General features: G+C 37.2%; 2 protein-coding genes across 2 annotated transcripts; one reads left to right on the plus strand and one right to left on the minus strand.

Annotated features, from left to right (window-relative positions):
- Positions 1-872: 872 nt before the first annotated feature.
- On the minus strand, positions 873-4,167 carry LOC125677264 (toll-like receptor 4). Its single transcript, XM_048915270.2, has one exon. The coding sequence runs from the start codon at positions 4,124-4,126 to the stop codon at positions 1,463-1,465; it is 2,664 nt and encodes an 887-aa protein (XP_048771227.2). The 5' UTR covers positions 4,127-4,167; the 3' UTR covers positions 873-1,462.
- Positions 4,168-9,918: 5,751 nt separating this feature from the next.
- On the plus strand, positions 9,919-12,456 carry LOC125677410 (uncharacterized). Its single transcript, XM_048915457.2, has one exon. The coding sequence runs from the start codon at positions 9,983-9,985 to the stop codon at positions 11,879-11,881; it is 1,899 nt and encodes a 632-aa protein (XP_048771414.2). The 5' UTR covers positions 9,919-9,982; the 3' UTR covers positions 11,882-12,456.
- The last annotated feature ends 339 nt before the right edge of the window (positions 12,457-12,795 follow it).

The following is a 12,795-nucleotide window of genomic DNA, read 5'->3' on the forward strand; positions in this document are numbered from 1 at the left end:
TGCAAAATTTTCTTTCTATTCATATTTACAAGCAAAAGATGAACCATTTGTTTCTAAATCTCTTTTGTAATTATGATATTTTTCTAGATATCTGTACGTATTACCTATGCCAATGCCTATGTGTTCCTTTTCATTCTCTTATTTTTCATAGTAAACTGCGTGTGGAGGAGTAGAAATAAATCTCTATCTAGAACTTCGTACCCACGTTGCCGCGATTTTGACGTTATAAGTTCAGGAACTTTGACGTCGTTTTCTGCGAATTGTGACGTTGAAAGACAAGGGCCCCTTTCTCATGCATATGATGATTAATTGGGAGGGGGGGGGGTAAGAAAAGATTTTAAACACCACCCTAACCATGCTTATTCATACCCAGTCACATTTCCACATCTACAAGGCGACCAATAGCCGAAGCGTTTATCAGCTCGTCTCAGTACCGACAATATCTTCCTCAGTACTCATCAATAAATATCAGAAACCACAGCACAAACCAGAGTAAATATCAGCAATTCTCAGCAACAACAGCAATAATCAGCATCAACAGAAAAACAATATCAGTAATAATCACAACCTATCAATACAGATAACGCGATAACAGAACAGTTTGTAATTATCAGCAAAAAATGACACACATTATGTTTTCTGTTCCGAAGTGTATCTCGCAAAAATATCAATACTATCCAAACATGAAATACATGTGGTGACGAAATCCAGCTTAATATCTATCATATTTCTAAAAAGATAAAATTGGAAGTCTTTTGTTCAATATGATAATCTTTTCTATGCAGCAGCATGACACGATGGGAACACAAGAGAATATCGAGGATTCTTCGTTCCATTTGAATACCCTCAGACAACGCATGACAAAGTATCTATTTTCGCTTTAAACTTATATTGCCTAAATTAATTCTGAAAATAGGATCGATGCCAATAATTTTATACAATTCAATACACATTGCATTAATAAGAAATCGGAATCACCATTATATGTTTAGATAAATATTAAACATTTTTCATATCATTCCTTCACACTGTAACATGTCATGCAAAAATAAAAGAAGTAAAAAATAAAAATAAAACAGAATAATAGGCATTGTTGTTCCATCTAAACAACACACATTATATAAATCTCCAGAACATTTATTTTAAACTATTGCCACAAGTTGTGGATATGAAGATGAAAGGCGAAAATAACGACCAGTGATCAATCTCAATCGCACAAGCAATACAAAATAAAGAGTTGAGCAAGCACGGATCTCTGGATATATCTGAGGTGGGATCAGGTGCCTAGGAGGAGTAAGCATCCCCTGTCGACCATTCACACCCAAATCAGTTCAAATAGTACAATCAATTGAAATTACATTTACATTCTGTAAATCTATATTTGCATTTCATTATATTTAATGTTTCATGAATTGTTTTCGCTATCAGCATGTCTTGTTCTTCAAGAAATCAAGAAAGGATATTATGTATTATTTGTTCCATTTAAAATTGCTTCAGAAAATTTATTCCAGAACCTTTTTATTTCCTCCTCTAATTCAATTTTATTTGATTCTTCTGTAGTGGAGTAAGGAAAACGAAGAAAGTAATCCTCTCTGATTAAGTCCTTAAGAGAATTCGGGCATTTTTTATCAACATCAAACGTGTCCGGTAGGATGATTACAAACAGGTGCCCAAGTCCGCCTCTATTTTTTATCCCCTCTATTTTCGCCATGTTTAATTCATAGTCCCTCCAGCCGGATTGTAAATACGATTTAGATACCACACATACAGTCTTTCTGCTGATCTCTATGGCGTTCATGATATTGTCAACTTTGTCCCAACCAGGCAGAAAATCCCTCTCCCGTATACATGTACGAAGATTCAATTCTTTTAACTTTTCGTCGAGATCATTAATGACGAATCCTCGATCCCGAGCAGAATATGAAATAAATACGTCAAAGGCATAATCTGATCGCTTTCTTTGGTAAAGTATTTGCATATATTGACCTCCTCTCTTCAGGTTTTGCTTCATTTGATAGATCGTAAACCTTATAGTCCAAATGTTTCTTTTGACTACCACAGCAATAGACACGAATATCACAGTAGTTAGTGAAATGGACACGATAATGTAATAAATCGTGTAAGATGCACATTCCTTTGCCAACGTCTCCAGAGATGTCTTAGGGTCTCTAAAATTGAAAATGTTCTTACTTTTGATAGCGCATTCATAGTCACCAAAACGTTTTAAGTTTGCTTTATGCTTCACCATCCATTCTATGTAGGGAAGATTAGTACATGAACAATCAACATTGTTATCTGATAGGTCTATAGAAGTGTTTTTAGTCATCATCAAAAATGACAGTTCTTCCCTCATACTATCTCTGATAGAATCAATTCTATTTTTAGATAAATCCAGATGTTGGAGGTAGACCATATGTCTAACATGCACATTCCAATCAGAGAGCTGGTTATTATTCAACACTAGAATCTTTATATTTCTAGATTTGATGAAGAGCAAATGTGGCATATCAAATATGCTATTGAAGCTTATGTCCAAGATCTCCAGTGAAACCAACTTTCTAAAGATTAAACCATTCCAATCACTTTCTAAATTGTCTCCTATCGAGTTTCTTGACATATTGAGATGCAAAAGTCCTGTTGCATGAAGAAAAAAGTCAGATGACATTTTGGTACAAAAATTATTGGAGAGATCGATATGGGTAACGTTTTGAATTCCGTATATAGTTCCCTTCCATTCATACAGCAGATTATCTTGGAAGAACATGTGTTTTAATTTGGGTGCAATCAATCCAAATGTGTTTAAAGAGGAGTATAATCTGCTGGCATTTGCATAGATAGTCTCAAAATTCCCTGGCAGGTAAATAAAGAAAACTGGTTTCCATTTAGATTCTACAGTAAAAGAGGGATTTCCAAAGTAGCGTAAGAATTTTGAAAAGTTGTCGTCTACAATATTTTGTCGGAGGAGTGTGGTATTTTGAGCATTTATATCATCTTCGTTTTCCGAACAGACTTCGAAAACTGCAGTCTCGTACACAGGCGGTTCAAATCGCAGGCTCATGTTGAATATTTTCAAACTGTGAAAGTTGACAAAATCCATGAGATACGGACCTAACAGAAGTTTATTCTCAGCTAATGATAGCTTTTGCAATGTACCTGGCAAACAACCTATCAGCCCTCTCTCCAAAAGTTCTAATCGATTTCTCGATAAAACAAGCTCCTGTAAATGCGTTTCTTTCAAGTTCACAACATGATGTGTCAACAATTCTTTTCCTATCCCAGTCAAACAATTAATGTTGTGTAAATAAAGTCTTTTGATAGATGTATGTGTCATGTTATAAGTGATATTTGGAAGAGAAGCAAATCCTAATTCTTTGTTGTAGGATATATGTAGCGTTTCCAGTTTCGTTAAGAATCCAAAAGCTCCCTCTTCAATATGTTGGATTTTACAAGAAGATATATCCAGATGTTTCAGAAATGGAGTATTCAGAAAGAAGTCACGTTGAATTATTTTGATTTCACAAATTCCCGTTAAACCAGACATATCCAGCAGGGATAGATTGCTAAGACCGGGACATCCTTCCGCAAATGAAACGTTACCAATTCCATCGATCCTGAGTTCCTCTAACGATTTAAGACTATTAAGCACTTTTTTCACTTTTTCCCAGTTTTCTCCTAGTTTGACAGAATTATTCTTCATATTAAAAGACACCAGGGATATCAAAGGTTTAAAAACACCAGGGTCCACATTCTCCAGACTGTTGCTGGAGATGTCCAGGTACTGTAAATTGCGAAGTCCATCAAACGGCTGTCTGTTCGGATGTTCCGATTCATCGTTGTCCGAATTGAACGATAAACTTTTAATCAAGTTTTTTCTCAGATTGAGCCAAATCACAGTGGGAGGCAGGTATGGAACTCGTTCCAAACGTCGATCTGAGCAGTCCACCTTCACAAATCCTTGATGTTGCTCAAAACATGAGCAGTTTTTGTAGCAAGGCTTCCACTCAGCATACGCACCGTAGTTAAAAGTGTCAATATAAGGTGAGCAATAAACAAATCCTGCACATGATGTTAGTAGTATACACAAGACGCGGTTAGAAACATATCCATCCATGCTAAAAACCAGCATGTTTGTTTGTGGACATGTGAACAAGGAAGTTTAAATCATGTTTTGGCATTGACGCGTACATTTAAATATAGGAATTCGTAATAAATTCGGAACAGGAACATTTAATATATTTGATTACTTTGCAATTGCATCCATGGATTTGTTTTGATTTTAAAGGGTCATACAGACAATTAAAAACAAGAGATCATGATATATCAAGATCACGATGCAAATATTTCGATAATTTTATATTATCTTATTGCAATTCAAAGACAACCATAATTTTAGACTAATCTGTTTAATACATGCAGTGTTATGGGGTTATTGAACTTATATTTGTGAATATTGGTACTCATTGGCTGTCAAAATGCACGAGCTTGAGAGTGCATTTTGACAACCAACGAGTGCCAATATTCACCAATATAAGTACAATAACCCTTTTATTATATAGCTAAAGTCTTTAGTTAAAATATATCCCTTTTTACTCAAAGTACTCCAAAATAGACGAGAATTCATCAATATTGGCCTCTAAGGTGAAGGTGTGCAATATCAGCATGCATTTCTTAACTGTTCAATATTAAACCAATGCATGAGGAAAAGTGAGTTTGTGAATGGAGACATCATAATTTATGTACAGTAGAACATTTTGTTTAAATAAATGAATGCGATATCAAATACCGGCTCTGTCATTTTGGCTTGTTTAGGTAGCAGGGGACATTTTCGCACTATAGGTCCGGTCAAATACCCCATATTTGAAGTGATATTACATGTGTAAAAATGTATACAATAATTTTAGGATGCATGTCAAATGTAGCTGAGTGCTTCATAAAAATGTTGATATACAACATATAGGTGTCACCATGATTCCTAGCATATAGATGGGTGCAAATACGAAACTAAGACACGTGGTCAGTTGCTGAAGAAATTCCGGTGAAAACATGCAGGGTCCAGCAAAAGGTCTGTAGCTGTGAGGGAAGGTGGATGGCCCCATATGAGAGGTAGATTTTTGAGAAGGGCCGATAGGGTTCTTGATTGTGCACAGTGTCTAAATCCCCATGTTTGGTACTGTGATGGTGTGGGGGTGGTGCGGATTAGCCCAAATGAGAGAAATCAAAGCAAAAAAGGGGAACCTGCTCAGAGCATGTTTTGTGCACCAGCACCAGTATTTATAGATTACATGTAATTTAGGGTCATAATTTATTAACTACACTAATATGAAATACAAGTATTGACATAAAAGGGAAATATGATTTTTCATTAGTCTGTCATAATCTGACTTTGGTGTATACCCCCTATCCACATGTTTCAAAACCAAAGAAACTGTCCCCTGCCACCTTACGTCGTTACGGTACCGTCAATATCGAACACTCATACTCGGAATGTTTCGGGCACACACAATTTACGCAATACAAAGTTACCGTTCAATAAATTCTCAGGATATTGAACGCTAACATTCTCTAGATTTTACGCAGATTTTATAATAGACTATTTATTAGCTGTATAATAAATCTTTTTATAGCGTTCCCGCCTTCCCCACACACACATATAACAAGAAACAAAAACAATCAAGTACTCAATACATACAATGGAGTGCGTGACTATATCTTTAAATTCTAATTAATATACATTGGGTTATCTAAAATTCATTTGTTTTGAAATTGTTAATTGTCCTTCCACCGATTCACACTATGTCAATTTTATTTTATTCCGTTATTCCGTATACAAGTGTAAACATTTCGACATGACCTCAGACAATTATCGCGATTTCAAGCGTTCATTTTAAATCAGCATGTACAGTAGACCAACAAGCAAAGTGATGGATATTCTGGAAAGGTATGCTGTTGATCCCACCTCTGGTGTGTCCAGGGGTCCGTGTTTGCCCGACTATCTATTTTGTATTGCTTGTAGGAGTTATGAGATTGATCACTGTTCGTTATCTTCACCTTGCATGCATAATGACCTCTAATTAATGGCACCTATCTCAAAAGGGATACCAAAAATTAAAACTGTGTTTATAAAAAGGTATCACGCTAATTTGTAAGCACAATGAAGACAGATAAAGAATATTGTAATTCTAAAGTGTTGATTGTAAAGACAGATAAAGAATATTGTAATTCTAAAGTGTTGATTGTAAAGACAGATAAAGAATAGTGTAATTCTAAAGTGTTGATTGTAAAGACAGATAAAGAATATTGTAATTTTAAAGTGTTGATTGTAAAGAGCCGAAGACGTATAATTATATTAGACAGCAAGGTGGTCGTCACTCGGACACGCGAACTTCCCAACAACCCACTCATACCAGCACCCTAGTCAACGATACGTGTACATTAACCAGTGCATAGCTAGCTTTCAATTGATAACTGAGCTAGAAATGCAGGTAATCAATGTAAATACGATATCAGCTGACAGGTAGAGCTTCACGACGATCTAAACTGACTGCTGCATTATTAAATGTCGGAGGTTTTGTTAATTGTTTAGAATCTGGAAAGACCCTTTGCATTGATATCTAACGTTTGTGGTATAGTCCATTCTCGTGTAGTGTGTATGGTACACTGTATACGTGAATGCACACAATAAATGTACCCCCACCATGCTTTTGATTACCTAACTCTATTGTTATAACTCGATAGGCTTTTGCATGTAATGTATTATTGAAATAAACGTTAAATGAATGAACTCTAATTAGTACATTTTAAACTCATGCAGAAGTTGTCAAGTTTCAGAGGTCAAGAATGTTTATAATGGATGCAATTTTTAAACTCAATAATGCACTTGCTGACTATATAAAACTGATCGTCAATGAAAATCAATACGTAAGAGTTCCTGCCACTGAGTGTTACAGATAGGAATATGCAGGGTCTGTATTACTCTGGTAAAGCTGTCCTTTCACGTGTCCGCGTATTACCACAGTGCAAACTTCCGGTTATTGTTCTGGCTGGCGGGATCGGAGGCAGCTGAGTGTAACGGTTGATTATTACGCTGTTGGAACAGTACCAGCATCAGCTTATCACGGTGGAGTAAAGGAAACTACACAGATATCCCACATGAACCGTACAAATTCTGGAGACTGTTATAGTTCCTGTCACTGACCGGTATCTGACTAAATACATTACATACAAACTATAATGCATCACTGCTGTTGAAATACATGGTACTCAGACACATCAGGGAAACAAGAAAAAAAGGGTGGTTTAAGGACCTTTCATATGTGATACCTATAATGTTGGCAGAGCCTGACCTTAAATGAACAACCTCTCAATTGACGCTTTGTTTTACCCACACATTGAATTTATTTATTTTTCTCTTAACAAAATAATAATAATTTAGTTTGAATTACTTGCATGATCAAATTCCAACTAAAAACTAGTACAGGTCTTTCATCTTTAATAAATGCTGGTGATGACGCGATTGACTATTAATTTTTTGGTCGCTCAATGAAATCACTTTCGATCATTTTCTAACCATAGTTCAGTGTGTTACGAGCACTACACCTGTTAAAAGACTTTCTACAGAAATATTGCATAAAGTTTCGACTACGCATCATCTATGTTTTCGTAATGATAATATTAGGGGTCTCTTAGCTGCAGAACTGTAGCTCTCTGAAAAAATATTGTGACGGACAGAGAGCTACAGATCCACCCCTTATAAAAACCTTCGATTTACGGCGCACAAAAAGCTGCGCACGGTTGAGGCCCGATATTGTTGTATTCTTGTGTTGCTGTCGCATAAATTTAATATCAAAATATTCTTAACATAATTATTTTCCTACTATACTTGTGTCCAAACATACCTTCAAATATTCATCATTAAAGCCCCATACGACCCGAAAACTCACAGCTTTTGATGATTTCGTTTGTTGACGAATTTAGACAAATGTTCGGCTCTTACGGCCATTGAGCAGTGAGGGTTCTCTGGCGTGCCACACCTACTATGATTTGGGACATCCGTTTTTAAGGTCATATCCGAGGATACCGACAAACATCCAGTATCATTACGTGGGGTGGGGCAGCCAGGAGAGAAGCTGAGTTCACGATTGTCTAAAAATTCTTCAGCAAATAATAACAAAAAAAGAAGGGATGTCAGTTCCAAGTAGTCAAGCACTATAATTCATTAGTTCAAGCTCTACCAATCTCTGCTACTATATAAAACTTGAAGGGACATAATCACGAATATATCTTACTTTACACGTGAACAAATCTTTGCTACGTGCCTGAATGTGATGTTGGCTCACATAAACTCCCAAAGCTATGGGTATTGTTTGGAATAAAATGCACTATTTATAGTAATGCATGGATTTTTGTTGCATTTCAGCAAATAACATTCTAACCCATGTTCTACAGTATGCCATATTAGCTACACATTGTTTATAAATTGTGGTCAGATTTTCCATTGGTCAACTATCAATGCTACCTTGGGTAATTTTTCATCTGCCGGTAGATAGACCCACAAGACCTACTGAGTGTCGACAAAGGAATTATTTGTGAATAATTATTAAAACGCGACTGCACTTTGAATGTGTTTTGTATAGAAATATTAAAGGTAATCTCGTAAACCACAACATTTTATTTGTCATATACTCTCGAATCTTCTCGATAACTAAATACCCTGTTCTCTGCACGTCAGTCAGTCGAAATGCGTTCCTTCACCTCCATTACGTCAGGGGATCGAGTTTTAAAACTACAAGTACCTGTGCGCATTGAAGCAGGGACAAAGTGGGTGTTGTTAAAAATCACAATAATTTTATAAAGCTATACATTTATCTGCTATGAAAGCTTAGAAGCACACATAATGTACCTTTTTAACAGAAAAATACCTTAGTTGCACAATCACCATTATTCTTCGCTAGGCATGCGCATTGTGTAGCTGGAGAATACACGTTGGTTCCTATAATAAACACTGTTGCGAATGATTTAAATGCGAAATGATATGGTATTGAAAATAAAACTTTTATAAACATCTTGATCATTATAGGGCTCCTTTCCCATTACCATTTACCATCTAGTACATGTAGTATTTCAATGCGAAACCATGACGTACAATGTAGATAAATGTTATATTGTGCGAATGTTACCTTAATTGATTGATTGTACACCTTGTTTAATGTCTCTCTTGGGAATTTTTCACTCATTGATTCGGTGAAGGGCTTCAAACTTAGGCCTTTGCTCGGCGCTCACGGCCATTGAGGAGTGAGGGTTCTTTAGCGTACCATACCTACTGTGACACTGGGCATCCGTTTTTAAGGTCATCTTCGAGGATCCGTGACATTCACAGATGATGTCGAACGATTGGCAATGGAACTGTCACTACCTGTTTTAACGACTAAGGCCTGTCGCGGCCGGGATTCGAACGGGCTAATCTCTAGGCCACCATGGCGGTCTGTTACTGTGATAAGTTACTTTTAAGATGAAAGTATCAATTCAATATTTTGAATCCATTATAATAGATAAACATATTCATTGATTCAGTGACTTACTTTAGGAGTAAATATTTACTTTCATACATAAGAGCTGAAATTCCTAATTATGTTGTAATTGTTTCCAGTTCATATGCATACAAAGTAGATACAATGCACGCACGTGGTAAATTCTTATCAAAGCTATTCATGTTAATTTCAGTGTGACATACATATGCATGCATTCATAATGAAGAGGTCACAATGCACGTGCATGTATGTTCATGCTGCATTCACTGTGTGAAGTTAGTCCCCCCCCCCCCTCTCTCTCTCTCTTCATATTTTGTTTGTTTTTATTTATTGTATTTACACTAAAAAGCGTGTAGAATTTGTCAATTTTGAGTTTCCGTAAAAAATCTACCTGAATGCTTTCCCCGACGATTCAAAGGCGAAGACAGTTCTCCTGGTAAACGGAGTTAAGTAACATGAGGGCTGTGGCATATTTCCCTATGTTGATTTTGTTTGGATTCGCAGCAGGAAAAAGCATTTCTCTCTCTGATAAACATAAATTATTAAAGAGAATTGAATGTTTACTCGGTGCTGAGAAAGAATGTCAACAGGAACCAATGGAGCAACGCAGCTACAATGCAAAAAATACAATTTACATCAATGGGAAAATTTACACCGTCCATGGCGAGCATTGGGATGAGACGCCAGCGGAAGCTCTCGTGGTGCAGGGCGGGACGATTCGGTTTATTGGAACTTCGGATGAAGCGCTGCTATACTTGACGTGTCAAAGTACGGTTTTGGACCTTCAGGGATCCACTGTTCTTCCTGGAATCCATGATGTCCATATTCATCCATTAGAATCGGCTTTAGAGGTTGCTTCAACATGTGCACTGGCGCCTAACACAGACCCTGAAGAGATGAAGAACATTTTCAGAACTTGCGCAAAACGACAGATTGGAACGGAGTGGATTTTAGGGGGAGGGCATTCTATCTCCAGTATATTGAGGCACATTGACAAGGGTGGAAGACCTCCAAGGAAAATAATCGATGAGATTTTACCAAATATCCCGGTAGTAATGTTGGAAGAAACCTCACATTCAGTCTGGGTGAACACCGAGGCACTCCGAAGAGCTAATATCACGAAAGACACCAAGCCACGACCAGGCGGTGTTATCATGAGAGAACACAATTCAAATGAACCTAATGGGATTTTGTTCGAAGATGAAGGTATATCAATAATGGAATTTGCCTTGAAGCCAACTAAAGAGTTGGAGGAACTTAATTATGATGGTCTAATGCATGGTCTTAAAAAATTGAATGCTAACGGCATAACATCAGTTTGTGACGCAAGATTATTCTGGGGTCGGAATCACGACAAAGCATGGGATTTAGTATGCAACGAAAACAAACTGACAGTTCGCGCCGTTCTTGGACTGTGGGCATATCCACAAAAGGATGATGACTATCAGATCCAAAAGCTGAAGGACATGTACTCTCCGGAGAATCCAAACTGCTTTCTCAAGAAAAACGAAATAAAAGTGTACATGGATGGGCTATTAGATAGTACAACGGCTGCCATGGAGGAACCGTATGTGAAGAATTTGCATCTGCCGGGTATACCTGACAACAGAGGCATGAACATTTTTGACCAAGCGCGTTTAACTAAATATGTAAGAGAACTTCAACTTTTTGCCGGACACAAGGGGTTCGATTTTCATATACATGCTATCGGCGACCGTGGTGTACACCAAGCACTAAATGCGTTCCGTGATTCTCAACATAACGGCACTCGTCACCGGATGACTCATCTGGAACAAGTTGACCCATTGGACATCGATCGTTTCCGAGATTTAAATGTCATTGCCGATTTCCAAGTCGCCGGGAACTTTACTTTGCCGTCAAGCCGTGATCACATTGCAGAGTTAGTAGGCGACCATAGAGCATACAATTTTATCCCCGTGAAGAGTATATACGACACCGGTGCCATGGTGACGTTGAGCAGTGATTGGGATGTCAGCGATCTTAATCCATTCATTGGTCTCCAACATGCCATTTCTAGAGAGCACCAGTCCATCAGCATCAAATCAGCTATAGAAATGTACACCATCAATGCAGCGTATGCGATGAGGCAGGAACAAAGTGTTGGATCTCTTCAAGTAGGAAAAGATGCAGACTTGGTCGTCATCGACAAAGACATATTGGACCCCACTAATGCAGGTTCTATCTACAAAGCCAAGGTCCTTCAGACTGTACTGGAGGGAGAGGAAGTTTTTTGGGAAGAAAATGGCAACCGCATAAAAGAAACCACGTGCACTCATCTCTATTCCACTTTCTATTACGGAGAATGTTACGACATGTTTGAAAGATGTAGTTGATTTAGCTAATATGAAATTTCTCCCTAACATATTAAGGAGTCTGTGGGGGGGGGGGGGGGGGGGGGGGTACACTTCCTGAATAAACTGTATTTTAGTTTTGTATTAGAATTGATCATTTACAGCAACAGTACCCTAGTGAATTTTGAAGATCATTTGATTATCATTGGACGTGTACCTGTATTTCGGTTGTTTGCTGGTTCTTCTAATGATTAGGTGTGATAATGTTGTTACAATGCAGTGTAGCTGATTGATATGCTTGCTTCTACACGGAAGTCTTTAATTATGTTTGAATAATGTTTCGCTGTTAATTATAGAGTATGGGACGTACCCTTTCCTCCAGCCTCGTTTATCTAAATGTGATGTATCATTATTGTATTCCAATTTCCATAATCGTAGTTTATGCACGAACGTAATGTAGTATATATTATATTTTTAACGTTCCACTCTAAACCTGCACGAGCGCTGTTTTCTGCTTTCTTTACCATGATTGTGTCAATATGCTTGCATAATCGATTATAGTAATTGTACATTTTACAAATCACGACGTTCAAAATAAATTTTAATTTTGCAAATCATGCAATGGATTATTTTGTTTCTTGCTATTGAGTGGCAGTCTTCCTGCAATGGTTGTTTCAAGTATTTGTGCATTCATCCGTGAAATTCGAGATCCAGGCGCATGTCTAATGTATTTATTGACGTGCATTAAGCTTATTATGCTAAGCTTAAATTTCAAATCTTAGAATTTGGTTGTTTTCTGTTTCTAAAATGTTTTCCGCTTTTTTTTGATCATGTTGAAATAATTCCTGACTCCAGAAGGGGTTTGTTTAATGCTACATGTGGTGCGTCTTGGGTTATTCGTCTTCACGAGCGCAATTCAATTACGTTTCTCATAAACCCTTGACAGATTACGTTGA

This window comes from Ostrea edulis, chromosome 3 (genome assembly GCF_947568905.1).
Source record: "Ostrea edulis chromosome 3, xbOstEdul1.1, whole genome shotgun sequence".
Taxonomy (NCBI): domain Eukaryota; kingdom Metazoa; phylum Mollusca; class Bivalvia; order Ostreida; family Ostreidae; genus Ostrea; species Ostrea edulis.

Coding starts and splice junctions, on each gene's coding strand:
- LOC125677264 (XM_048915270.2), bottom strand. CDS start 4,126: ATGCTGGTTTTTAGCATGGATGGATATGTTTCTAACCGCGTCTTGTGT.
- LOC125677410 (XM_048915457.2), top strand. CDS start 9,983: ATGAGGGCTGTGGCATATTTCCCTATGTTGATTTTGTTTGGATTCGCA.